The sequence below is a fragment of the Mytilus californianus genome, unplaced genomic scaffold, assembly GCF_021869535.1.
Source record: "Mytilus californianus isolate M0D057914Y unplaced genomic scaffold, xbMytCali1.0.p SCAF_12, whole genome shotgun sequence".
NCBI lineage: Eukaryota > Metazoa > Mollusca > Bivalvia > Mytilida > Mytilidae > Mytilus > Mytilus californianus.
The window spans coordinates 15,849,757-15,877,702 of NW_026262604.1; the positions used below are offsets into that span (position 1 = coordinate 15,849,757).

The 27,946-nt window shown below is 30.5% G+C and overlaps 1 protein-coding gene across 6 annotated transcripts; it reads left to right on the plus strand.

Annotated features, from left to right (window-relative positions):
- LOC127721449 (mantle protein-like) lies at positions 1 to 27,164 on the plus strand. 6 transcript variants are annotated; one of them, XM_052228186.1, is made up of 31 exons: positions 1 to 122; positions 467 to 481; positions 4,277 to 4,294; positions 6,605 to 6,616; positions 7,071 to 7,121; positions 7,664 to 7,699; positions 8,214 to 8,255; positions 9,253 to 9,276; positions 9,581 to 9,598; positions 10,115 to 10,150; positions 10,610 to 10,639; positions 11,197 to 11,214; positions 11,575 to 11,586; positions 11,955 to 12,032; positions 13,006 to 13,029; positions 13,434 to 13,475; positions 14,286 to 14,345; positions 14,738 to 14,797; positions 15,285 to 15,296; positions 15,715 to 15,744; positions 16,091 to 16,132; positions 17,905 to 17,928; positions 20,669 to 20,704; positions 21,505 to 21,534; positions 22,214 to 22,249; positions 22,835 to 22,882; positions 23,585 to 23,614; positions 24,212 to 24,259; positions 25,715 to 25,757; positions 26,323 to 26,357; positions 26,829 to 27,164. In XM_052228186.1, exons 1-29 carry the CDS (start codon positions 89 to 91, stop codon positions 25,735 to 25,737), a joined length of 969 nt encoding a protein of 322 aa, XP_052084146.1. In that variant the 5' UTR covers positions 1 to 88; the 3' UTR covers positions 25,738 to 25,757; positions 26,323 to 26,357; positions 26,829 to 27,164. The 6 variants fall into 6 exon arrangements, with proteins under 6 accessions (XP_052084146.1, XP_052084149.1, XP_052084147.1 ...); XM_052228189.1 differs by lacking the exon at positions 24,212 to 24,259; XM_052228187.1 differs by lacking the exon at positions 23,585 to 23,614.
- Positions 27,165 to 27,946: the final 782 nt, after the last annotated feature.

Here is a 27,946-nt window from a genome sequence, read left to right on the forward strand (position 1 = left end):
TAGTTACTACATACTGCTAGAAGGCCATTACAGTTACCAATTTCTGGGAATATCTTGCATTATCGGCTACAATCTCGGTGGACGCAAAATGCTAGCAGTTCTCATCTTAGCCACCATTGTGGGTAAGTCAATTTACAAATTAATTTTAGGAAACGAACTGTGACAAAAAAATAAATCAACATGAAGTTGATGAAACTGATAAATTTAAGAAATCAAAATCTTGCATGAATCGATAATCAGGAAAAGTTTATTTAATTTTAATTGTATATGATTTTATATAATTTTAGTTTGTTTAATATGTCTTTAAGGAGTAGACTGTTCTTATCTATTTTGAAATTTAGTTCTCTTTGAATGCGTATTTCATCAGCTTAACAAACAAGAAAAAATATTTAACCAAATATATTTCTTTATTTGAAATTTAAAATGAAAGCATTCGTATACTTATTCCCGTTATTTTCAATTTCAGCTTCCGTGGTTGCAGGTATGTTCAGTTTATTGATATTTTATTATACCATATTTAATTTGTTTTTATTAGTTTACAATACACTCGTGAACATTTGCAATTAATGGCAGACAAAAACAACAAAACGATTAACTGCAGGCAATATAACAAAATTGAAGTGACATGTATCATCTTTTGATTTTACAAGAGTTTGGTCATGTTATTTCCTTTGAACAATGAGTGTAAATTTGTTAAAAATAGTTGTATTGCAAACCTGGGACTTAATAAATGTCAGTATTCTATTCCCAGTGAAAACAACATAATAAACAAATTTGTTCATGCATGAAGGTTTATTTTTGCCGACATAAGCAAACAATTTTAATATTGCAATGTAATCATTATCGATAAAGTAAACATCCTTGAAAAAAATAAATCTTTTAGATAATGAAGCGATTTTATTTAAGCAGTTCCGTTGAATATAATGTATAAGAGTAACATTGGACAACCTTGTCGCGTGGCGTTAGGCAACATAAAATTATTGGAATGAATCAAATGTTACTGTCATCCGCTAACTGTTGTTTGCTAATGCGTATGGCAATCAGTTTTGAAATTTGAAAACATGTTGTTCATGTTGTAATTGAAGTCAAAGGATCCAAACTTTAATATCCATATCATTCGAGTATAAATAAAAAAAATAATTAATAACGAATTATATGCATGCTTACATATCCATTTGTTACAAATCGTATTAATTACATACATATGGAAGACCTTGCAGTGTTATATGTTTGTGATATTTTTTTATTTCGTTGAAATGCAATACGTCTTTATTGTCATATTCATCGAATAAAATTTCGGAAAAAACAAAGTGTGCTTAATTCCTTATCTTTAAATCTGTAAAATAACAAACTGTAGAGGAAATTTTGGTCTGTATACGCGAAATACACCAAGATCATAGCAAGAACATTTAAATTATTTAATACCAGCTGTCTATTTATTTGCCAATTTATGTTTGATTACCTTTGACATGATCAGCTACAAGAAGGAATGTTTCACTCAAAAGCCTTTTATGAGGTTGACCTTTATTAAGGGACATAACTCTTTAAAATCACTGGTGCGTTTAAGTTAGCCATGTTTTTATAGATATGTTCAAAGCTTCTTAGTAACACGAGTTCTTCTAATTCTGTTTCACAAGAACACTTTTAAAGGCATTGAGGAAACTGACTGTTGCAAACGTATTACTGATTTTAAAGAGAAATCTCCCTTATCCCTTAAATCTACCGGCTTAAATTTCCAATTCTCTTTTCACGATGCTTACATGGCTTTGACCTTTGACATTTATACAGTTAGCTTTTAAAAAGGGAATAATATATATGATATAATAAACTTCAAGGTATATTTTAATTAATCAATGTCTATGTATACTGGCTAGGTCGTCAAACTTTCCTCATTTAAGCAATTCACCTTTTATTTAGTTGAATGCTATCATAGTAATATTTTCAAAAGTTATACCAAATCGTTGTGATTTGCTTACAGCGTTCTAAACAATGGAAATGCATCCAATACTATGACTGTCTTTTCATTTGGGGGTACGCACGTAGTCAATACCATTTTAAAATGGATATTGAGGGTTTAACAGTCATAGATTATAGTGCTTACTTGGTACTGGCACTTTTCTATAAATGTGCTGAGATGTAAGAGTTCCGAGGAAAGGGGGCGAAATTGTTCAAATCTTTTTACATTCTTAAGGATAAGAAAATTATATTTTTTCCGATCAAAGGGGGTGTTGCCCCTCTATGTCCTTCCCTCCCTCCCTCATCCATCACCCCCCCCCCCCCCCCCCCCCCCCCCCCCCCGAGCCCCGACCCAAATCCGGCATTGCTGCGTGTAAACATTCTTATTTACATGATAGTCTTATCATCTCTTATTGATTATTTATTTATTTTGAATGAAAAGCAGACTAGTAAGTGAATGATTACATCCCGCAAACAATAAGACGGGACTGTGTATTTACAGATCGCATGCATTCTAACGGACGTGGCTGTGTATTTACTAATCGCTGAGTCACGCGGACACGGATGTGTTTTTACACATAAGGAACGACCAATCGTACGCTTCTCAGAAAATGTACAGTATACTTGCACGCTCTTGTTCTTCCACATATCATTTCTATTCATATGACTTAGGTATTTGCATGGTCATGCATTGTAAACGCGTAGGCATGAAATAATTATATGCGTATCCGTCTTATTAATGGTACTTTTTCATATAAAAAATCATATAGTTTTTTGTACAACATTCATAAAAAGTCGTTTAACTGATGGTTCATCCATCATATTCTATATTTTTATGATGGGAGGCACTATGTTATAGTTCTTTTTCCGCTGACATTTTTTGCATCGAAACAAGCTTAATATTTCACATGATTGAATGCTATATATGCTTAAATGTGTCCAGGAAAAATGCTTTCAATCATATTCTCAAGTTTTGATGACATTCATAATTCCGTTGAGTAAAAAACGGTAATTCATAACTTTTTAAAAAAATACCTGTTAATGTCATTCGTGGTTAACTAAATGAATAGAACCCTTACATTTGTTTCTATACATAAAATCCGCGTTTTGCCATTACTTTCCATTCAATTGAATCTCTCCTATGAAGGGGATACCGCTTATAAAAACCAAATGGAATTTTGTCGCATTAGAACAGTGTAGTGTAAATAACCTGTAGGCCATTACTGTGTAGTTCCAATTTTCTATTTCTCTTTGTAACCTGAACGGTTTTTCGCCATACATCACACAGTTTTACGAGGGTGCAAATGGGTGGGTCTCTATTCTCAATTCTTTTTTTCGGGCCAGTTTTCTCTTTTCTTTATATATTTTAGCACCTCATTATTATTTATCCTTTATTTTTTGGCCCATCATTCTCTATTCTGTAAACCCCATGCAGACCATCCTTCATTGTAGAGTATTACAATAATACAATACTTCTGAATTATATTTAAACTTGCAATCTCTGACGAACTCTTTTTTTCCTTCAATCAGCCAGCTTTCGTATAAATAACATGCAGTAAACTAAATTTTTATTTTATTTGTTTGGTGTTCATGTAAAATATCCTGTTATTCTGTTTTTATATTGAGCGAACAGAAAGTAGTTAGAGTACTGTTTACGTCACTGTTCATTTTGTGGGTCTCTTTGCAGTCCGCGCTTACGCCATGTTGATTTCTAAACTTAGATTGCGTTACCATAAGTTATTGATTGACAAAGAAAGATACTTAGACATTCTGAGAAAAAAACCCCGATAATTCAGGTCTTGCAATCAATTGTAGATGAGAAAAACCCTCTATTAATTGCAGAAAACCTCAATCATCTGGCCAGCCTTTATACAAATATTATTAAAGAAAAATTCAATAGAACACTTTAATGACTTAAAGGATAATGACAAAATGAAATATAGTCTCTATCTATCAACACAAAATCAGATTGCAAGCATAGGGTCCCGTGTAAGACAGTCGTTATTACTGAGGGGTATGGGGACTTGTAATTGAATTACATACTACTTTATAAGTTTGCTAAATTATACATGTTAGTAAACAGGAGAAAAGCTCGGCAGCCTTACTTTTCGTCCTGTTTCTAAAGTTCGTACAAACAAAATTATATTTAGTATAATGTGCCTATGTTTTATAGATGAATTTAATGCTTTGTCGTTATATGCCAATGTAGCCCTTTTAGTACATGTACCTTCTTGGTTTTTTAAGTTTTACTTAGATTTTGTCATATATATCTATGTTTGTTTGTGTCTATGTTAATTGTTTATTTTACTTTTACTTGCAGGACCACCAAAACAGAAAGGTAAGAATTTACTTTCTATTATGTGTTTGCCCCTCACCCCCCCCCCCCCCCCCCCCCCCCCCCCCCCCCCCCCTTCCCCGACTTTTTGGTCAAGAACATATTAAAAAATAAAAAAATTTCTTAGGAAAGAGGACACTGAATAACTTCTAGACTATAATACTATAGATAAGCTTGTTTGCTTGTCAATTATAGACGTCCCTTCTCCAAACTTTTCAGTCTGCTTCTATGCCACTGTACATGTACTCAGTAGTCAATGGTTACAAAATCGTTTGAAGACATACAGTTTTAATCGAAATGTAGTGAACGATAACAATGCATGTAAATTTAATTTAAAAAAAAACTTCCAGCTACTAGTACCTTGGGTTTAGTTGACCCTTGCTTTTCTTTGACTTTTTTGGTATGTGAATCATTTTTCGTATTTATTTGTTGTTGCTAAAGATATGTTTTAAAAATAAATTTGGTAATAGTAGAAAATGTCTTAATGATCGATACATACTAACATAATAAACTACAAAAAAAATTTGGTATCAAAAATTATTTATTCAAAGAAGAGTATATATACTATCAATATTTTAGTTTCGAGACATCTTAAAAGGATAATAATGATAAATTGCGTGATAGATATGTAAAACAGTTGACGTAACACTGACATAATAATTCTCCGATGGACATAATCTGTAACATATTTTATATCATATGTCTCTCAGCCTTTCGGTCCTTGTCGTGTGAACAAGATTATCTGTCATAGTTTTCCCATCTATTATACATATATCATGTTGTATACATATATATTTATCATTATTGTTTACTCCACTTGTCAATCAGAATATTTTCCTTTCTTTTATGTTTGAATATCATTAGTGGGTAACGGCTAATAAATCATGCGTCTAAGTGACACGCAAATTTTCTATTTTTATAGAGGTTTTGTTTTATATGCATTCCCAACTACCAAGAAGTTTAGTTTTATAAGCTTTTCCAACTACCAAGAGGTTTTGTTTTATATGCATTCCCAACAACCAAGAAATTTAGTTTTATACGCATTCCCAACTACCAAGAGGTTAAGTATTATACACATTTCCAACTACCAAGAGGTTTAGTTGTATATACATTCCAAATTTCCAAGAGGTTTAGTTTTATACCCATTCCCAACTACCAAGAGGTTTAGTTTTATACACATTCCCAACTTCCAACAGATTTAGTTTTATACACATTCCCAACTACCAAGAGGTTTAGTTTTATACACATTCCCAACTTCCAACAGATTTAGTTTTATACACATTTCCAACTTCCAAGAGGTTTAGTTTTATACACATTCCCAACTTCTAACAGGTTTAGTTTTATACACATTCCCAACTACCAAGAGGTTTAGTTTTATACACATTCCTTCCCAACTTCCAACAGATTTAGTTTTATACACATTCCCAACTACCAAGAGGTTTAGTTTTATACACATTCCCAACTTCTAACAGGTTTAGTTTTATACCCATTCCCAACTACCAAGAGGTTTAGTTTTATACACATTCCCAACTTCTAACAGGTTTAGTTTTATACACATTCCCAACTACCAAGAGGTTTAGTTTTATATGCATTCCCAACTACCGATTTTTTGAAGATTGAATGGTGATATTTTCTGGGCCATATGAATAATGGTACCGTTTTTATAATTTTCACTACTATATAACATTGATCCAAAATGCACACACATTTTATTGAAGTACTTCTGTTATATATTAGTATATGCATGATGACCGTCATTTTTTCCCTCTAGCTCTATAAACTTAGGAACACTATTGATTTGCAGCTATTTTTAAAAGCAGTGAATACAAAATTTAAAAACAATTTCTCAAAAACTCCTTTTAACCTGTGTGTAGAATAATTATATAGTTATCTACACCTGATTTATACTTTAACTTGGAAAAATGTGCTGGTTTTTATATATAGGTCACCGTACGCCTTCAAGAATGGACAAAACACTTACCGTATAGCTTTCAACTCTAAAATGTTCCAGCATGACAAAATGATGAATCAATTCAAACGAAAAAAACCAACTGTTTATGCTTAAACGAAAAACAAAAGGACAGACAGTTATAATTTGCCGCTTTTCAAGCTTCATTACAGTGTTTTCTAGTGTTTTCTAAATATCTAAAATATCAAAAGAAAAACATCGATATCGAGTCAGATAGAATGAGGTTTATTTCTCTTAAATTCAAACAAATTGCTATATTATACTGAATGAATAAACAAAGAATTGTTGACAATGTCATTTATATAGTAATTTTTATTTTAATAAAATATTTGTTCTTTTTACAGTGCACTTTCAACGTGAGTATATATATATCATACAAGTAGCACAATTTTCAATAAATGCTTAGAGTTAATATACATGAACAAAATAGGTTCTCCCATTTCTTAACGATATATTTTATTGTTTATTTCAATTTGAGTCAAAGTCCGGTCAGATATGTAGCACAATTTTCAACTAATGCCTAAAGTTAATATACATGTACAATAAAGGTTATCCTATTTCTTGATGATATATTTTATTGTTTATTTCATTTTGAGCCTTTTAATTATGAAATACATGTATCTCAAAAAACTGTGGTGTACACCGTACAATTTTGCAAATTTATAATACTATATATAAGAAAAAGTAAAAGGACCATTACTCAAAGACTTACTTACTCTTATATGCATAGTTGAAAAGATTTTTTTACTTAAATACTCTTTATTTATATTTACCAGAAACACTCATTTATAACACTATTTGTACTTACAGCTGTGCCAAAGGCTGTAACTCACGAAGAACCAGCTCTCGTTGGAAAGAATGGTGAGTTAATAACTTCTGAACAGTCAAAACACGATACATAAATAGCAGCATTACCCAGAACAGTATTAACATGAGACGTAAATAGCAGCCTCACCGAACTGTAAACAGTAATACAAGGAGACGAAAACTGCAGCATTACCGAACTCTTAACAGTGATAACACAAGACGAAAATAACAGCATTACTCAAAACAGTATGAACACGAGACGTAAATAGCAGTATCACCAGTTCGTAAACAGTAATATCAAGAGACCAAAACTGCAACATTACCGAACTCTGAACAGTGATAGCACAAGTCGAAAATAGCAGCATTAACACACTCTGAACAGTCGCATTACCAAGCTCTTAACAGCAGCATTACAATATTCTTCACAGAGCATTATAAACTCTTAAAAACACCCTTACCTTACTATCCAGTTGTGGGGTGTATGTTAATGAAAAAAAAGACTTAAAACAACGCAATAGCAACGACACATGGCATACTAAATATTACCTTTAGTATCTTTGTATAATACTTAATTCATATTTTGTTTTTCTTTACAGTTCCCCTTTTGAAGCAACATCCCAGATACCACAAACGTAAGTTTATTTTATATTATATAAGAAGGTAAATGGTTAAAAACGTTTTATGGAGTTTATGATGTGTGTTTGGCAGAAAAACGTATAATTCGTGAGAATAAAAGACAAAGAAGCATCAAAGTATAAATGAAAAGTAAACTCAAAGAAAGATAAATGTTAATATTTATAGTTTTTTTAAAGTCAAAAGGTTATATTACAATAAAATGCAACTGAATACAAGTCAAAGTTCAAGACAATTGAAAAAGGACAGCCGAACAATTATTCGCTTTAGAATAAATATGAATGAATGAATATGTCGGATAAAACTAAGAATTCAAGACAAATTGAAAAAGAACGGCTGAACAAGTTTTCGATTTATAATTTATATATGAATGAATAAAGATGTCGGGTAGACAACAACCTTACAAATAAAAGACATCTATTGGTCAACCATGTTTATACTCTATATCAACTCCCGCCGATATCACCATGAATTATTCGTTATTCAAAATTGTGATTTTCTTTTGTTTTCCAGAAATCGTAACTGTAGTTGACCAGGTAGCAAACATCATCAAAAGTAAGTACCATCTAAATATAGAAAAGGTAGACAACCTAATATTCTTAGATCTCAGAGAGCGAGAAGCTTGTTTTATAAAATTGTGAATTAAGTAGGGATTTGCGAAACAGCTTTTTTTTAAATAATTTGAGAGAGTCTTTTCTTTTTTGTCTGCTGAAAAATGTGATTTCAGTACTCAATTCATCAAAATCATTACAAGTAAATAAATGTTGGGTCCTACATTAAAGGTTATTAGAACTGATTCCAGGGGATTCTTGGACTATTTACTGGAAATAAATGATTGTATATATATTAAAATTTTGTACTTGTAATTGTCACACATGTACTGTTTGAAGTTTATATGGCAATATAAACATTTAAATGATGTTAAGTAAGAATCATTTGTATATGTACTTCTTTATTCATCTCTATCCTTTATTCTAAAAACTGTTTTTTCCCAACTTTCATACTTGGCCATGTAGTTTAAAAATTATCAAGACGTTATGGTTTTTAGTTGGGAACTTGTTTAGGATTAGACTAGAAACTCTACCAATTTTAATTCACCGTTTTAGAATTTAGAGCATCCAGGGAAATCTTTTCAAAAGCGTACACCAAAACGTTGTGATTTAACTAATGACGCGACGTTATTTTTATTTTTGGGTACGAGAAACGAAATTACCCATAGTCCTTTAGATTCTGAAACAGACAATTGTAACGCGTTTCAAATTGTCTGTTATATTTTTACAGCTGTTCGGCGCTAGTTCAGCTCGACAAAACTCCTGTCACACAAATAATAGATACTGGTAATAGAAACTCATTCAATCCTAACCCCTCCCCCCCAATCCCCCATCCGTAAAAAAAGACAGATTAATATTTTTTTTTAATCTGTTGATGGGAGGGATATATTCTTAAGACCCCGCTACATCATGTCAGTGGGACGGACCTCCTTTATATTAGCTATATCAATAACATATCTTAGTCTATTCGTTTATTTTCATTTGTTTTTTTTTCCTTTCAGGACCTAAACTTCTCGTCAAAGAAAGTAAGTATATATATTTGATAAGCAATGATTTGATATTTAGCTCAGAGAAAGACGCATGCGTTATCTATAATAAAAAAGAAACCTTTATAATAATTTAACCTATATTTTGCAAGTATTGGTAAACAGAGTTCATTTTTTTATAATCTCCTACATGTATAAATTGGATTAATAACTGCTTATTAAGCGTCCAGTAGCGCATATTTCAGTATATATTTTCACATTAACAGAATTTTGCATGTCCTTAAAATGTGATTCAAATTAAAATGATATATTTCTTCATTTTATATTTATTTCTATTTTACAGTTGCTGTCAGAGAAAAGTGTGAGTAGAAAACTTAGTGTTACTACGGTAACTATGGTAGGATCTTATGATAGTGCTCGGTATTATGAAAATATCCTTGTATCTTCAAGAAAATATGTATTGTAGCAGTGAGGCTTAAATAGTTATTTTCGCAATATAGCTTATTTTTTGTAAGGAAAATATGATTTTAGAAATATATCTGATCTTTTTAATCAACATATGTGTTTTAGCAATATATACTATCTTTTTAAGGGTAATACGCATTTAAGCATCTTTAAACTAGTGCATAGTTTTATTTGTTTATGTTTTTTTTTTTTTTTTTTCTTTCTCTTTTAACTTTCCTGACACGGTTAGTTTGTCAAATCTTTGAATTTATTTCAAAATGTTAATATTAGTAACATAAATGATATTGCAGCATTTTCTAGGAAAACAGACTTATTGTGAAATCGTTATATATTAGCTATATGAAAGTGTGTTTAAACAATTAAATTTGTATGTGTTAATCATACATGTATGAAATGTATTTTTTGTTTCTAGACCCCGTTGAAAAACCAGTGATTCATCACAGAAGAGGTAAGCTATTGTCAATTATCGTTACTTCTACTTTCGGGTTTTGATTGCACCCTTGATCATATTTGTCATCATTCCTATATGATTTTTATATCTGCAAATATTTGAATGTGATTGGTCCGTAAGAGTTTCTTTCCTCGGTTTACATTTCAATAGACCATGATGCCGAATGTTTTCATTACCTGTTAACGCTTAGTCGATTTCACTGTGTTATCTTCTTGTGGAATCCTTGGTTACCGCGAAAGGTGAAATCTAAAGAAAAAAATAACATGTTTGAGTGTTTGAGTGTAGAATTATTCGGATAAAACACACACATCTTTTCTGAGGTTATTGATGTGTCCATTGGGCGATTTCCTTGAAGAAGTATAAAAATCTTTCTAATCAAATGTATTAAATATGACGCATAATGTGTTTCCATATCTTTTTATTACAATGTTTAAGTATATACTTTCTTTTTTTCAGTCATCAAGCCCATCCATAAAACTAGAACTAGTAAGTATTCTATTATATTTTTTTTACAGTAGCTATGAATGAACTTTACAACTCTTGGTTTTGTAAGAGAATGAAGGGATTTTATAGAACAAGTTAATACACCAGATCGCTTCTTGTCCATTTCAAAATACACATTACTTGTCAATTATTGAGATGTGTACTATCAAAACCGTTTTTTGAACCAGTTGTACATTAAATAAAAGTACGTACCTACTTACTATCTATTTTCAAAGATTCTTTGGGCAGAATTAATTTTTCAAAGGAGTCTGATTTTCTGTGTTCATATTATATTTTCTTGATATTAAAGTTTTCATATGCACAAACAACACTTCACTTAATCGACCTTCCAAATATTAGATTTTGGCCGTGCACGATGAAGATGCTGCTGTGCAATTTACCAAGCATGAAATGAAAATATCGTTAAGTTTATAACACAAAGACACCTGATGAGAGGGAAATAACTCTAGTAGAAAAAATAAGAGACGGACTATTAAAAAATGTGCAAGAATAAAGGAAAAAGCTACATAGTATTTATATTTTTATTTCTTTGTTTTCAGTTGTTCACAGAAAGAGGGGTGAGTATAATCATAATAGACTTTCCTTGTCATGGAAAAACTTAGTCGTTGTCTTTATCATAGTGGAATTAACTAAAAGTTCAAAATTTTGATATGTCTAAGTTTTATAGGTTATGCATATTCTATATAATATACAAGAAAATAAAAGTAAAGTTTAATGATATTATTTTCGATTTCTGATTTAGATTTTTTTTTATCTCTCTATTTAGTGGAGGAATAAATACTAACTTAAATATATACTTTACTTTTATCAAAAATATTAATCTTATTTAGAACTACGTGTAAAAGAACTTATATATTGTCTAACATTTAAATTTGCAATAAGTGAATTTGAAAATTTGTTTCTTTTATTTTTTGCAGTTAAAGTACCACGTAAGTATACTATTTGATGGTTTTATGTTTTTTCAAGAATTTGAATTTATTTTGAACTTCTGCTTGGTTGGTCAGTTTATCTATATGCATGCCTTTGAGTTTAAGTTCAATTTTCGAACTTGTCAATGTTATTTGCGAGAACATTTGGACAAAATGGTATTTGGTATTTTTCATTTTTTTCATTTTTTTTTTAATTCATTATAAAAAGTAAATGTATAAATCGACCACTTCTTTTATCTTTGGTGTTAGGATTAATGTTCGGGAAACATATAAATTCCAGACCATTTATCTATTTCTTGAAATGTGCAAATATTTTAACAATTTTCAAAGTACCAAACTAAAACTAACTTCATTTTATGCCATTTTAGGACCAATCATCAGAACTAAAATCATTGCAGTTCCCCAACCACACATTGTACACAAACCATACCACAGAGTAAAGACTGGTAAGTAATGATTTATAAAATATTTTGGGTCTAACAGAGAAATCATGCTATGAAAACCTCGGCTATACAGCTCAATTTTCTTATTATACATATATGGTAATCACCGAATCTATATATATATATAGAGAGAGAGAGAGAGGGAGAGAGAGAGAGAGAGAGAGAGAGAGAGAGAGAGAGAGAGGGGGGGGGGAGCTCTTGTTTTAATCAACATGACAAACAAACATACGAACATGCATAGTATATATGGTAAATCAATTCTCAGAAAATTCTATGCAGATATATTTATTTAACTAAAATAACAAAAGTAATCATAGGTATGAAAACGTTTAATCATTAATAAATTGCATAAGGTGGTACCAAACACCTTCACTAAAATTAATTTGGCTCGTTCAATTTTCATAAAATTTTGACAAAATATTTACTTTGACCCTTTGTCAAAAATATAAAAAAAAATTCAAAAAACTTGAACCACACACTTTATAGGAAAAATTTCATTGGATATATAGCAGTTTGACAAACACTATTTTTGATCTTTGAGAAGCTTAATATTTCCTTACCAATAGAACGTGATCAAAACGTTCAGCTGATTTTTACAGCGTTATCTCCCTGTAGTGTTATGTACCACCATAAGTTAAGGAGTTAGATTTGGCAAAAAAAATATATCCTTTGTTTGTTTGTGTTCAACTGATGAGTTCGAATATCCCTCTGTTATCTTCTGCATCTCTATTACAGCTAAACTCTTTGCTGTGTTACACTATCAGTTTGCTTGTTTGTAAGGTGAACTATGAATTCTTTATAAGCTAAAGTACATATAGAAACAAACTGATTAAAAAGGTTTTTAACCATATTTGAATAACATATTACAATGTATATGATTTAAACTGTTCTTTGTATCTACCCAAATATATATTCTGAAAGCATTTTTAAAAGACAAATCACAATATATAATATATCAATCTTATTTCTTTTTCAGTTACTCAAGTTTTCGAACGAGTCCGTAAGTATGATCGTAATTTTTCAGACATAAGTTGAAGAACAGCAATACAAGCGTTGGCCCTTTCCTTTTTGGTAATTTTCAATTGCGTGTAAATTTTGTCATTAATTTATACACCACATCCTTTCATTTCTAATATACAAGATTTCATTAGAAATACCGAAGTGGAGGAAAGTACTAGTGTGAGTACCACATTCCCCTGAAACAGTTATCTTTTAAGTATACCAAAAGACACCCACTACCGATGTTCCTGACTTAAGACAGACACAGTAAAATGTGACAGTATCAAATCCATAACTGAAACAAAAATCTAGGAGAACATCTTGTCGTCAGCATACAAACAAACTTTTTTTCTATTAAAAAAGGCATGTGAAGTTGATTGTTTATTTTTTCTTTTTGCATTGCAGACAAAATCCCCAAACCAATCCCAAGACCAGAATTGAGAATCAGTAAGTAGTTATATTATAAGCATACAGTCTTATTATTTAATGCTAAAGTTGAATGATGTCAACAATAGAATACGCGTTTCATAAGGAAGACAGTTGTTAGAAAACATATATATTATTGATCCATTTACCAGTGGTTTACATTTGAAAAAAATAAGATCTCTTATTTTTGTACAATACATTAATAATATTTTTTTGGCTAATAGTTGAATGTAGAATTACAAAATGAAAACTGTATCTTTCCTGTCCTTAATAATAAACAATGTTACGGATGAAGTTAAGGATGTTTGCTACTCTTGTTTTTGACTTTTTGTCAGATACTCGGAATCCTCTTAGTTTTATCCATGTAGTGCCAATAAAGAATTTGCCTACTAAGTCCTACTTTTCTTTTTATAATTTTATTACATATAGTTTAAAAGGCCATTTTTGAAAATCTTATAAAATCTTATAAAATCCATGTTATTTTTTCATAGTTTTTGAGAGAAAAAAAGAGCTAATGTGAATGAAAAGTCTAGAGAGAATTATTTCCCGCCAAATTTTCAAATGATTATATCTCAAAATCAAGGACACGAACCTATCATTTTTTTCTGCTTTTTAAGTACGTTATTTATAAATATCAATGTATAATAGTCTTTTAAAAAGCTTATTGTTTTGAAACAGAGGAGCGAACATCCTTAAATATGAACGTGGTTTCAGGAATTTCAGACTCGTTTAATTTAACATGTATTTTGGTCAATATTTAGTTCCCCTATAGTTACAAGTTTTGGATATAGTAGTATGCTTTGTTTTTCATATATGAATGAATAATTTCAGTCAGCCGTGACAGACCATTCCCAGTAGAAAACTTGGTTATCAGAAAGAGACCTAGGGTTGGTGAGTACACGTCTTTTTTTCCATAATTACAGCTATCTTAATATAACAAAGTTATTAACAATTTCTAAGAATTATACCTGTCCATCAACGACAGTATTTATGTGATTGAACGCAATATTAATAAACGTTTAATAATATAATCCAGAGATACACATCTTCTTTGATAACGTGAAGCAGTATCTACGTCACCGTTAAAGACGTTTTCACCATTCAAAACTTTTAAAACAGGAAAACAAAAATACAGTATTACTAAAGTGGCTACTAGTATATGTTATCATGTGGTTTGCGTTATTGAGAAAGTGTTCCAGTAGTTAAGACAGTTTTCATTTAAAAAAGTTTAATCTTTAAAAAATGTGTATCCTATCATGATGAATATTTCTTTTCATTTACAGTTGAACATCCATTCGACAAGCCAATCCCAATTGTTGAAGAAATCACAAACGTTATCAGAAGTAAGCATTTTTATATTACATTATTCATTGTTCTTTTCATTGATTTAGTCATCATTTCATGTAATACATGCATTGAAGCTTCAGAAGTAAGTCGAACAAATAGGCAAGATCTGTAAAACGCTTGAATCGGGAGAGGAAATTTCCGTTTCATTATACATTCTTCGTGCAATCGGCAAACCTCGACAGATTCCGCCACCCTTCTAACTAACTTAGACCTGCCGAGGTGCGGCGAATGATTCTTCATGTACACATGACAAGTAACATAATCTATGACTGCAGTGAGTTGTGCAAAATTTGTCGGACAACGATATACATTGTTTTTGATGGGAGAAAACGTTTTATAAACAATTCCTATAAAAACTAGATTGCAATGACACAAATATTACAAATATGTTTTGTATGAATATTTTAAAAATATAAAGAAGTTATATTGCATTTGTTTTGACTATTATATCTTGCTAATCATACGTCCTTTTTTACATTTCAGAACCAGTACCACGTAAGTCAATTTCAACAGTATGGTAACTTGAACATAGGAAATCGTGGATGTAATGATAAACAGTTGTGTTGTGATATTCTCACATTTTACCTTAACACCCTCTTGTGTTATTTATCGTGATTAAAATGTTTTATTAATTCTAACCTTTTTTTTTCAAACGGTTTAGTTTAAAATATTGTTTCATTCAAAGATCAACAACAGCTATTTAGTATTTTTTGTTCGGTGTCTTTGGAGAGAAGATCCACACACACAAACAGAAAACTTTATAATTATATAGTTCATGTTTTATTTGCTCCTAAAAATAGTATTATTCATTCGCTTCATATGGTCTTCCGAGTATATTTTTGTGTTCATCTTAAACCGGTACATGCTTATTGATAACATTCATGACTCATATATTCTCTTTTTTTTTCAACAGACCCTAAGAACAAAGTACTGACAGTTGATAGTAAGTGCATTATTATATAAAAAAATATGTCGACGGGAGAAAATACGTATACCGTATTAGTATATTCACGGTATTAAAATGTAAACTTCAATATATTTGTAAATAAGTCGTTGCACGTGAACACATGGTCATGATGTAACCGTTGTCTCATATCAGTTCCACTTCAAAACAATGTTGTTCAAAAATAAAAATTAGATACAATGATTTAAAAAAAAATAATGTAGAAATGTGCATTTCAACTCTATATTAGATTCACTTACAATGAAAAACGACAGAAGAAGACATTCTTGTTTATGAAAAACATATTTTCTGCAGTATTAATAAAATGTTTTTTTTTTCTTTACAGAACCAGTCATTCACCACAAAAAAGTGCCATATTTCCCAAAAGGTAAGCAGTAAATAGATACGTTTTATTCGTTCGGATGCTCGCTGATGTTTTTGTTAGATATTCGGACTCCTTCAGTTTTATGCATGAAGTGACATCAAAAAATTTTCCCGCTAACACTTACTTTTCATTTCATAATTTTATTACATATAGCTTAAGAAGCCATTTCTGAAAATCTTATAAAATCTTTAGGGGCGGATTTAGGGGGGGGCAGGGGGCCCGGGTCCCCCCTTTTTGTGGGAAAAATTTGGTTGATTATATAGGGAATAACTGAAGCATGACTGGAGCGGGCCCCCTCTTAGGCAGTCAGTTGGCCCCCTCTTATGAAAATTACTGGATCCGCCACTGATCTTGTGTTGTTTCCATAGGTTTTGCAAAAAAATGTATCAATGACACGGACCTTTCATATTTTTCTGCTGTTTTAGTTCCGTTATTTATATACTGTCAATATATGAAAGTCTTTTAAAAAACTTGTTATTTTGAAACAGATCAACGAACATCCTTAAGACCCGCGGTGCAACTTTTTTTGGTTGTTAAACGTTTGGTTTAATGTTTTTTATGATAAAATTGAGAATGGAAATGGGGAATATGTCAAAGAGACAACAACCCGACAAAAGAGCAGATAACAGCCGAAGGCCACCAATGGGTCTTCAACGCAGCGAGAAAATCCCTCACCCGGAGGTGGTCCTCAGCTGGCCCCTAAATAAAATTGTGTGCTGGTTCAGTGAAAATGGACGTTACACTAAACTCCAAAACATATAAAAGAACTAAAATTTAAAAAACATACAAGACTAACAAAGGCCAGAGGCTCCTGACTTGGGACAGGCGCAAAAATGCGTCGGGGTTAAACATGTTTTGTGAGATCTCAAACCTCCCCCTATACCTCTAGCCAATGTAGAATAAAGAAACACATAGCAATGTATTTTTTTAACATGTACATAACATGCATTAGTTTTTTCTTAAACAAAAACTAAACTCTGATGTTTATTTTCTGATGTATTTATATCAAAATTTCCGAATGTGAAGATCTAATTATCAATAAATTTTTACGGTTTGGGTGTGTCTTAAGTTAACCCGGAATAAAATATAAAGATCTATTATAAATTTTGTGTACAATAGATAGGTAATTTTGGACACGTATTTAAAAACGTACACATTTTGTGCTTCATTTTTTTAGTTTAAGCGTTACTGATTAAGGTACACGCTGAAAAATGATTCGGACGCAACAAATTTATAAAGTGTTATTTTCAAAATTACTTATGTACTATGTCAGAGCGGATGGTGTTTATAGAATACAGAATAAAGGGAACAAAATGCAGGATAAAGGGCGAACAAATTAAAGATTAGAGAACAATAGGCCAAAAGAATAAAGAATATGGAATAATGGGGTGCTAAAATAAAAAAAATAAAAAATAATGGTAAAAATTAGATAAAGAATAGACAAAAAGGTACAAAAATAAAATAAAGAAATGAGAAATCCCACTTCCAGACCTGCATGCATAAGCGTTGTACAAAAAAGGTAAAATAAAAAAAATACCAAAACTCCAAGGAAAATTCAAAACGGAAAGTCCCTATCAAAAGGCAAAATCAAAAGCTCAAAACTCTCATATTCCTGACTTGGTAAAGGCGTTTCCTTATGCAGAAAAAGGTGGATTAAACCTGGTTTTAATGGAAACTAAAATAGAAACATTTTAGATTTATAATTAATAATGATGGAATAAGAACATTGTTTACCATAATATACTGAATTAACCTGGTTTATTTGTATATTTTAGCTCATGGTGGACACCAAGCTGGAGGTAAGATCACGTGCCCATGTATTAATTGAAATAAAGTGAAAATCACGAAAAAAGGGGGGAGCCGGGATTTTTAAAAGGAATAAGGCCTAAAATTGGTACAGATATCTTTATAATTATCACTTCAAGGGGAAGCCAGGATTTTTAAAAGGGAATTAGGCCTAATACTGGTACACATATCTTTATAATTATCATTAAAAGGGGGAGCCAGGATTTTCCAAAAGGAATTAGGCCTAAAATTGAAACAAATATCTTTATGATTCTGATTGAAATTGATAATACAAAACACGTCCATCTGCATGATAAAATCAAATGGAGGTATGTGTTTTATAAAAAGTGTTACATTGGTTATATCCTAAATATTTTATCACCTGATATCGCTTGATGAATTCCCCTGTAGTTATCACATTCTGCAATTCTGATACTAGTACTCCATATCTTTGATCCTCTTTATTCTCTTCCCATAAATTTGTCTCTAATTTGTTCATACAAGATTCAGTTGTAAGTGATAATGATGTTTCATATCAACATATCAACAACGTTCTCGAAATAATTTCTTCACTGGTGGTTCATGTATAAAATCTGCTGGTCCTCACTATTATTTCTATTGCGAAATACTATAATTGTGTCTAGTTTTTTGAAAATTGTGGTTGTCAAAACCTTCCAAGTTATATCCCTGATATCTTTGAGAAGTTTCTTTTAACCGTCAATAACTTTTACGAACAATACCCAATAGTCTGTCCCCTGTGTTTATTCTAGGAGCAGTAGGAGGAAATGTTCAAGTTATAAGCTCAGGAGGTGGTCATGGCGGCGGAGGTACGACAACAAAAAAATAACCAATCAATGTGTTGTCTACAAATAATCCTTTGTTTCCTAGCGAGTTTTTTTCCATACGTATATACGTATTACATCATGAATTTCATCTGACCGCCTGTAATTTCAGGAACTATCTAACTAAGGCATGTTCTATTTACGAAAAGGTGTTTGGTTATGTATTCTTGTGCATTCGAATGATGATATTACTTGAATGATTTGAAATCAGTTTCTCGTATCACCTTTTCTTTAGTAAAATATCACTAAGATACGTAACCGCTTACGTCACGTTCGGTCAGTTGAAATAAATAGATTAATACTCTGGTGTATATATCCCACTTATACTCAATGGAGTGAGTTTATGTCTGTCCTTATTATTCCCTTGTTTTCTGTATGTGGAACGGTAATAATTCCTAGTTGACATGGTATAAATGATCTGCCTTGCACATAGTATTTTAGTACTTTGAACACTTAAACCCATTGTTCTTAACAGTTTTGCACTTTAAAAATAATAACCTGTACCGTAGCACGTTTTTGTTATACTAATTTAACTGATAGATATTTTTTATTATGGAGTTAATATTTCTTTATAAAATTATATTTTAGATTACCAGTTTATGATTTTCAACATTCTGATACAATTATTTATCAAACAAATACATATTGTCTTCGATGATAATCATTATGACTGGATACTAAATTTGAAATTTGAACCTAACACTTTAAATATCAAACTAAACCTAGGATGAACCCTAACCTTTTACCTCTACCTTAACTAAACCAGATTGAACTTAACCTACATTACCTGTCCAACCTAAACTGGGAAAACCTGACCTGCCCTTAAACTATCCAAACCAAATCATAGCATTAATAAGCACAAATAAGTCAGTTGGTGTGTCACTCATAACTAACATATTATATTGTTGCTTTATCCCAAACCTATATCGTTTTTTTAATTTCTATTTCCATCGGCAACTTATCTACGATATGTTATGTTTTGCAATCTATTGATTTTTCTATTTATTCATTATTTTAAACAGTATGATTAGATTATTTTAATAATGGATAGATAACTTTAATATAAGTTCAGATCATCATCACATATTCAGGATCACAAAAGTGTGTGCTGTACAGGAAAACAATCACTGGAAATGTTACTGATTTTGATTGTTTGTTTTGTTCTAACGATATCTGTCTTCAGTATATCAACTCTTGAACATGTAATTTTTCTAGTTGAAAATTCTTTTTCCCCTCAATTATATATCAATGTGTAGTTTGCATGACATCTTGCACTATATAAGACCTTTATTGGTACATGTTTGATAAAATGAAACGTATAACAAAATATTATTTAGATTTATAACCAATTGTTAAAATTATAAAAAGGCGACAATAGGCAAAAATAAATGGAATATTACTTAATTGGTATGTCGTAGTGATTGCAATACTTGTTATGTTGAAGCAATTAGAAGTATCTTTTTTGGGAAGTGGACTATATACACTCGATACCGTTGCTAACATTTGTGGCATATGTTAACGTACAGGAACACAGACTAAAATGTATGAAAACCAAAGTGTAACATCAAATTTTATATGTCTGATTTCTCAGAACCTCTTTTTATACCATAATGACATTTGAATCATTTTGAATTCAGGAATATATATCCTTGGTGCATAGCTTCGATTCTTTGTCTGGGATTTGCTATACTTTTGTTCCTTTTCTGTTATGTCAGCTCTTCTGAGTTTGTATAAGGTTTTTGATTTTGGCCAACAGCATCACTGAAGATACATCATTGTTGAAATGATGCTCATTAGTAATATTAATATCGTTTAATGTCATTGCACTATCATAGCTATTGAGTTGTAGCTTTTATTGGCTTCCTATCCTTGCTTACCTCAATGCTTATTTATGCTTTGTGTCTCTCAACAGGATACGGTCAAGCAAATTACGGAATTGTAAATCAAGGTAAATTGAATATACTTAAATAAATATATTATCAAAACTGTTTATCAGGTCATTTTCAAAAATTCATTTCGTATACATAATAACGAGAATAAAAATGCAATGTATTTCTATTTTTTTCAATTACTCAGATTAATACAAAACTTTATAATTCAAGATTTAAAATTTTTCTATTGTTTAACTACTCAGATTATTTCAAAACTTAAAAATTGTATATATCTTTCCTTTTTTTTTTACCTCGTTTTAATTTTTATTCATTTTTCATGTTTTTTTTTTTTGTTTTTTTTCATTTATTATTTTTTTATATATTCATTGGGTTATGTAATGTATTTTTTTTTTGTATGTCGTAAATTTTCAAATAAACTATCGGATGATAAATAATGTTAAAAAAGATTAAAAGACGATTAACTACAATCATTGTGCTATCGCATATTTCTGTACTGCACCAGGCTTTTAATGCTTCAATTATTACTAGTTACTCATAGCTGTCGGTCATTCTCTTTAGCTTTGTCGACTGGTACACTGCGTTACAAACTACCATTGATAGTTCGTTATCTGATTGAAGGTCAACATGAATACTTTTGTCTACTCTTAATCTTTGCAAGATTACTAGGATTGATATTCTTAATGTTACATGATATCATTCGTGTCAATCTATTACGGACAATAAAACTCCTTCAATCGTACAATTGATACGTGTGGAGAAAAGTGTCTGCTGATGAGTTGTCATATGATGAATTTTCAATGGTTTTTAAGCGCAGTGTATTTGCTTTGCTTTGCAACAATTCGTTTCTTCGTTTTAGGATATGGACAACAAAACTACGGCGGCCAAGGTACTTAATTTTGCACGATTTAGTACAATGCAAAATACTATATTTGCAAAGTAGATTTCGATTTAGCTGTATATCTTTAGTAGTCTATTAGAATTGTCTTTCTAAATAACCATATTTTGATCAAGTCACTACAAAAATTTAGGATAATAGTTCAAATTGTATGTGATAAAGAATAAAGCATCAATCAATTCAATGCCTAAAGATTAAACCTTCAATGTTAAATTGTTTTATCAAAAAATGGAAATATTGCGTAAAATCTCAGTCGAGTCTATTTTTCAAAATATTGTTTTGACAAGTACATTCGACTCTATTCGTAGTTTTATTATAATCTCACTTGGTCCATATCTTTTCCTGTGAACATTTTCCTCAAAATGCAACATTTGTTGTGTGAAAGACAACTTAATAAATTTGTTTAATTGTGAATTTGTGTCTCGCTTAAGCTTTATCTGTTATTTAAATGTGATTCCTGATTAAGTGTTTCATGCAATGTCCTTCACATTGTCATAGCTTTAATTATGCTTTTAATCAAACTTCATCACAAATTAAAATCAAACCTTCAGTAACTCGAAAGCTATAATTTCCATAGCATTAAACAATATCTGTTTAAACCCTGCTTCATCTTCTTAATACATGTCAATGCTTTTCTTGTGGCTTATTTATGCTTTCTAATTTGCAACAGGTTACATTGAACCAAATTACGGATTTGCTAATCAAGGTAATTTTGACTTTGATGGAGAGTTGTCTCATTGGCACTCATACCACATCTTCTTATATCTATATTCAATTTAGTAAGAATTGTGAATCGACGAATTATATGAACAATTTATCAAATAAGGTTGTAAATGCAAATGATCTGTAAGATATTAGCTTCTCATAGAACTTCAAATTTCATAAATTGTATACGATAAACACAAAATTGTAAGTTGTATAAGATAAACACAAGCAGAAATACCAAAATATATAATATCTACAGTAAAAAATCTATATAAAGGAATAATTTTTATTTGGAAATTAGAAAACTAACTTCTAGATATCTATAACATTTAACGTGTCTTCTACTTTTTTTAGGCAATAACAGGTGAACAAACGAAAAAAATATACATATTTGTTTTATTCATTTATTTCACAATGATTGTAAATATTCTGAAGAAGAAAAATTGTATAATAAAAATTATTTATTATAAAGAGAAAACATACCTTTAAATCATTTTATATAAGTCACCCTGTTGCTTTATATGTTTTTGCTTCTACGTTTGTCTGTCTTGCATTTTGTTTATGTTATGTGTGCTTCTCCATTTAGGCGTAGCATACAATGGAGGCCAAATATATGATGCCGGATTCAATCAAGGTACATAAAGCTTGTATATCTTAAATTTAAATCCTCATCGAAATACGTCTTAGCAAAATGTATCAATTACAAGATGGTAGAAATAAATCATCATGCAAGATAAACCTAAACAGTTCTTTTAATGCAGTTCGTCTTTAATATAAAGACACTGTGTATACAAGTCAGTAGGATACTTCAGCTAACTGTCACATAATGCTCCATATGCACAAGCATAATTACATAGCAGGAACCAGCAATCATATACGCTGTATTCTCACTTCAAATTCTAAGATTCGAAACAAAGTCGGTAAAATAAAACTGGACTATAAACGACATTATCCGGTCTATGGAATAAAAATAGTGGCATTGCTTTACTAGAACGTTACATATATTAATAATGAAATTCAAGTTAGGAAATATAACCGTTTCATCATTAATTTTCGAACAGTAATTTTCACTGAATAAGGTTTATATATGTATATGGTATTTTTCACTCAACTGTAAGAAATAATTTACCATTGTGTGCTATGATTGTGCTTTATTTGTGCTTCCGAAAAGTATTGCAGTTTTTGTCATGTTTTAAATGTCTGTTGTTTTTTCTTCACTTTTTAATCCATGTACGTTTTAGTATTCATACAATTTTAACGGAATTGAGCCAATTTCATTCCAAATTGTGTGACATTATTTGTGCTTTTACAAATAAGATGATTTTCTCATTTATAGGATATGGTCTGGGTGGTGGTATTCAACAAGGTACATATTCGTAGTTTTGTTTCATATATCAATGTACAAATAGTGTGTGGTATTGCATCTGACTCAAAATTAACATGTGATTAGGATCATCGCTCATGTTGTGAATTTCTCTTTTTTCATTGGTTTATACTTTGATGTTCGTGTGGTAAACATTGCAATTTACATTTACAACGTTTGATGTGCTGTACTCTTTTAAACCTGTACCACGTGCACAACTGAATAGTGTGAATTATTGCTTTGCACGCTGTTGCCTTTTCATTGACTACTTGACAACTATACTTAGGCCACTGAACCTTCCATTTCTGTATCATTGCATTGGCATATAGTTTTTTTCTGTGGCTTGTGCATTTAGAATTTTAAATGAACATTGTCCCACTGCACATCTGCATTGCCAATTATAACTTAACATAAGTATGCATTATAACAGTATCATACTTGCACACTTGTAATTCATACAATGCATATTTATACATATTCTACCCTCACACACTAGTTATTTTACTCTGTGTTATTTAGTTCAATTTACAAAGTATTGTTAAAAACTGCTTTTTTGTTCTGCACTTTGATTTTATCATCATAGCTTTCAACACTTTGTAGGAATGTACTTAAACCAGGGTTTAAACTATGGATATAATCAACAACAAGGTACAAATGTGTTGGCGAATGTTGTGTATCTTGAAGGCCAGTTAAAATAATGAGGGATTCAATAGTTTTTTGTTAAAATATTTTTGTAGTTATCAATAATACCAATTCATTATTTATTATTGTGTAAATCACTTAATCATGTTAAAAGGTATTTTTTACTCATTTATTTAATGATTTGTTTTCTATCGAAAAATGTAATTCCTGAATTTTTTTTTATTTAGTTGGCCTGATTTACTATATATGTAGATAGTTTATAATATTTGATATCGTAGTTCTATGTTGATTTAAGATATAATGTATTTCTTATCAGATATAAGTTGTTTCCATATGAAGGCGATACCCGAGAGCTTTTTTTTTTTTTTAACTTGAATGGAAATTTCATCTGCGCTTTATTTTAATAATTATAAATTTTTTTATACAAAAAAATAGTTGATCCCTTATTTATTCTTGTTTGTGTGGTTTTTGTTTTTTTTTAATTTTTTTTTTGGGAGTGGCATTTTTTGGGGGTTGACAGTTATATATGTATCTACAATCAACAGCACCACCATATATATATTCTTAAGATCCATTAGTAATTGTAGTAAAATAAGTTATATATTAGCTGTTATTTTAGAATGACTCATCTCTTGATTTGCTGCATGAGAAATATCATATAATTTCATAGTGTATTAGAAAAAGACTGCGTAGCAGAAACATATTTTATAAAATATGTATCACCACATAATACTTAATTTAGATAGTTAATTTTACTCCATTATCAAACAACAAGACATCAAATATAGAAAAGTTTACTCCATTATCATAAAGACATCAAATATAGTTAATTACTCCATTATCATAAAGACATCAAATATAGTTAATTTTACTCCATTATCATACATCTATACATCAAATATAGTAAATTTTACTCCATTATCATACATCTATACATCACATATAGTAAATTTTACTCCATTATCATACATCTATACATCAAATATAGTAAATGTTACTCCATTATCATAAAGACATAAAATGTTACCTATTTGTTACTTAAATTAACAATTAACATCAGTTCTACCATTTGGATTAAAACAAGAAATTTTCAGTACAAAATTTAAAGATTACAAGCACCTTTTTTATGTTAGGATAATTCTATTTATTTTTAAGGTTCCTTGTGCTTTCTTCCAATTCTTTTGTGCTTTTAGGCTTTCATTTCGTCAAATATAATTTCTAAAATTACAATTTTGATTTTTTTTCTTATTTCTTACAAACGTCTTGGTCAGTTCAATACCATATTTCATACGTATGTCATGCTTGCAATTTTCTACTCTTCAAGTCATCGTCATAATGTCCTGTTGACTTAACATGTCAACTTCTTTGTATGTTTAACAAGAACTAATGTTTGTGGTTGTAATCTAGGGTTAACTCTGTTGAATATAACTTTTTATTTCTATATTTTTTTTAATTTTGCAGGTTATGGTCAACCACTCTATTAAGTTTAGACGTTAACAACTTGGTAAGAAATAATTTCTTAGTTTTTCTAATGTTTCGGATGGCATTATCTCAAGTGCTCCGGAAAGGTGAGCAGATCCTGCTCCACATGTGGCACCCGTCGTGTTGCTCATGTTAGTACACAAACCCGGTGATATGTTGAAACTAATTTATGAAGTTAAGACGTAATTAAAACGTAATTAACTAAACGTGCTTTCAAGCTATGTAATAAATATTTATTAAGAAGGGAATCATTCTTTCTGAAATTGAATTTCGAAAAGAGGGATCATTGATATCCTATATTTCCTCATCATAATCCACCCATCAAGTTTTTTTTTATCAGAAAAGCATATCTGTGCGCACTGCAATCCGTACTAAAATATTATATACATTAAATATTCAATTAAAAAAACATTTATTTTGTTCAAGTTTTACAATACAATTTATTGATGTGTATTTTCAAGAATATTTTAGTTTGGTTTACTCATTCGTATTTACATAGTTCCAACACATACTTACAAATGAATTATATAATTTATAAATTGTTCGATTGCTAATTATAGATATAATTTTAGTTTATTTTATTACAGCCAATTTCGGTGGCAAGTTTAGCAGAATTTACATGGTAATTATTTTTGTTATTGACATTTCTTTGTCCTTCAACATTTCTGCAGCGTGTTTCCTATTGCCATTTCTTATTGATCCATTTCCTTTCTGTATTCGTAATTTGATATCCAGTTTAAGGCTTTATATTTTTATTTTAAAGAAGTAATGAACTTAAAAGAGAAGCGGAAGATACCAAAGAGATACTCAATCCCATAAGTCGAAAACGAATTGACAATGCCATGACAAAAAAACGAAACACTTTCATAGGACAAATAACAGTCTACAATACACAACATAAAGTGTTTTTTTTTCAAATTAGATGTAATTCTGTAAAAGAAACAAATCAATCAAGTCAACATGGTCATACCTTGTCGCTATTTTTATATGGAATGTGTTGATTGTATCTCAATTAAAAAGATTTGAAAATGACTACTGTATACTTCCTTCAAAAATGTGATTGTTAATTTCGTGTTTTTCTTTTTCTTTGCAGGCATCACTTAATTGAGATTGTAGCCAAACATGCAGTTTAACAGTTCGGGGCTTTAGTTCTGTTTACATATAATGTAGATATTAAATATTGCCATCGTTTTTCAGTATGTATTCATCATCTTCGGGCGTCTAAAATATATATTTTACATAAATTTGTCTTGGTTTCTATTAGTTGTTATGTTTTTGATTGCATTAATCAAAATCTGACAGGTCTCACAATTGATCAGGAAGTTAGCCGTTTCAGAATCTAATGTATTTTTTGTAATATTTTCAAAAGCGTACACCAAAACGTTGTGATTGGTTAAAACGTCCTAAACAATAAAACTTCAACCAATGACTACGTGTTATTCTCATTTTGGGTGTAAACAATACAACTATTCAGTCCTTTACATTCTAAAGCGGCGAATGACATGAAAGACAGTCATAGTCACATGTAAATCTATAGTAAGTGAAATAGCACTAAATTAAGTATGTGCGTCCGAAGAGCTTTTACTGGTTAACCATCATCAGGAACGCTCAAAGCCAAAATTATGAAGCAAAGAATGTACAAATACTTTAAAACGTGAGACACTGTACGACCAAATGGGAGCTAAAATCAGCCTAAGCTCAAGTTTGCCTGAGGGAGTTGTAAACCTGTATATGCAGTGACCCAAATTCTGTTTATAAATAGAGTTTCGATTTGTTTTTGTACCTAATGTGAGCAAACCCGAAAAATAACCATATCACTTCTTCAACTGAAAATATCACATGACCATTTACCATGTCCACTACTGTCCTAACATAGAATAAATCAAATACAAGTTATGTGGCCATTTGCTCTTGAACATGCAAGATATGCTGCTTAAACCAAACCAAAGCAATTATATTTCCATCTTACACCACATCTTAACTCCTAACAATCAACAATTTCAATATAGTCAGTCTTTAGTTTCTTGTTAGGCCAATTAAAATTAATTGATAGATTTTCATCCCCGCCCGCCCCTCTCAAATCGTTCCGCCCGAATTTTTTTTATTTTGAAAAATTTACGATTTTCGGATTTTGTTCATTTTCGTTACCGGTAACTGTCGATAATTTCGTTTCATTAATAACATCCTGTTTCAAATTTTGGTTTTTGCATT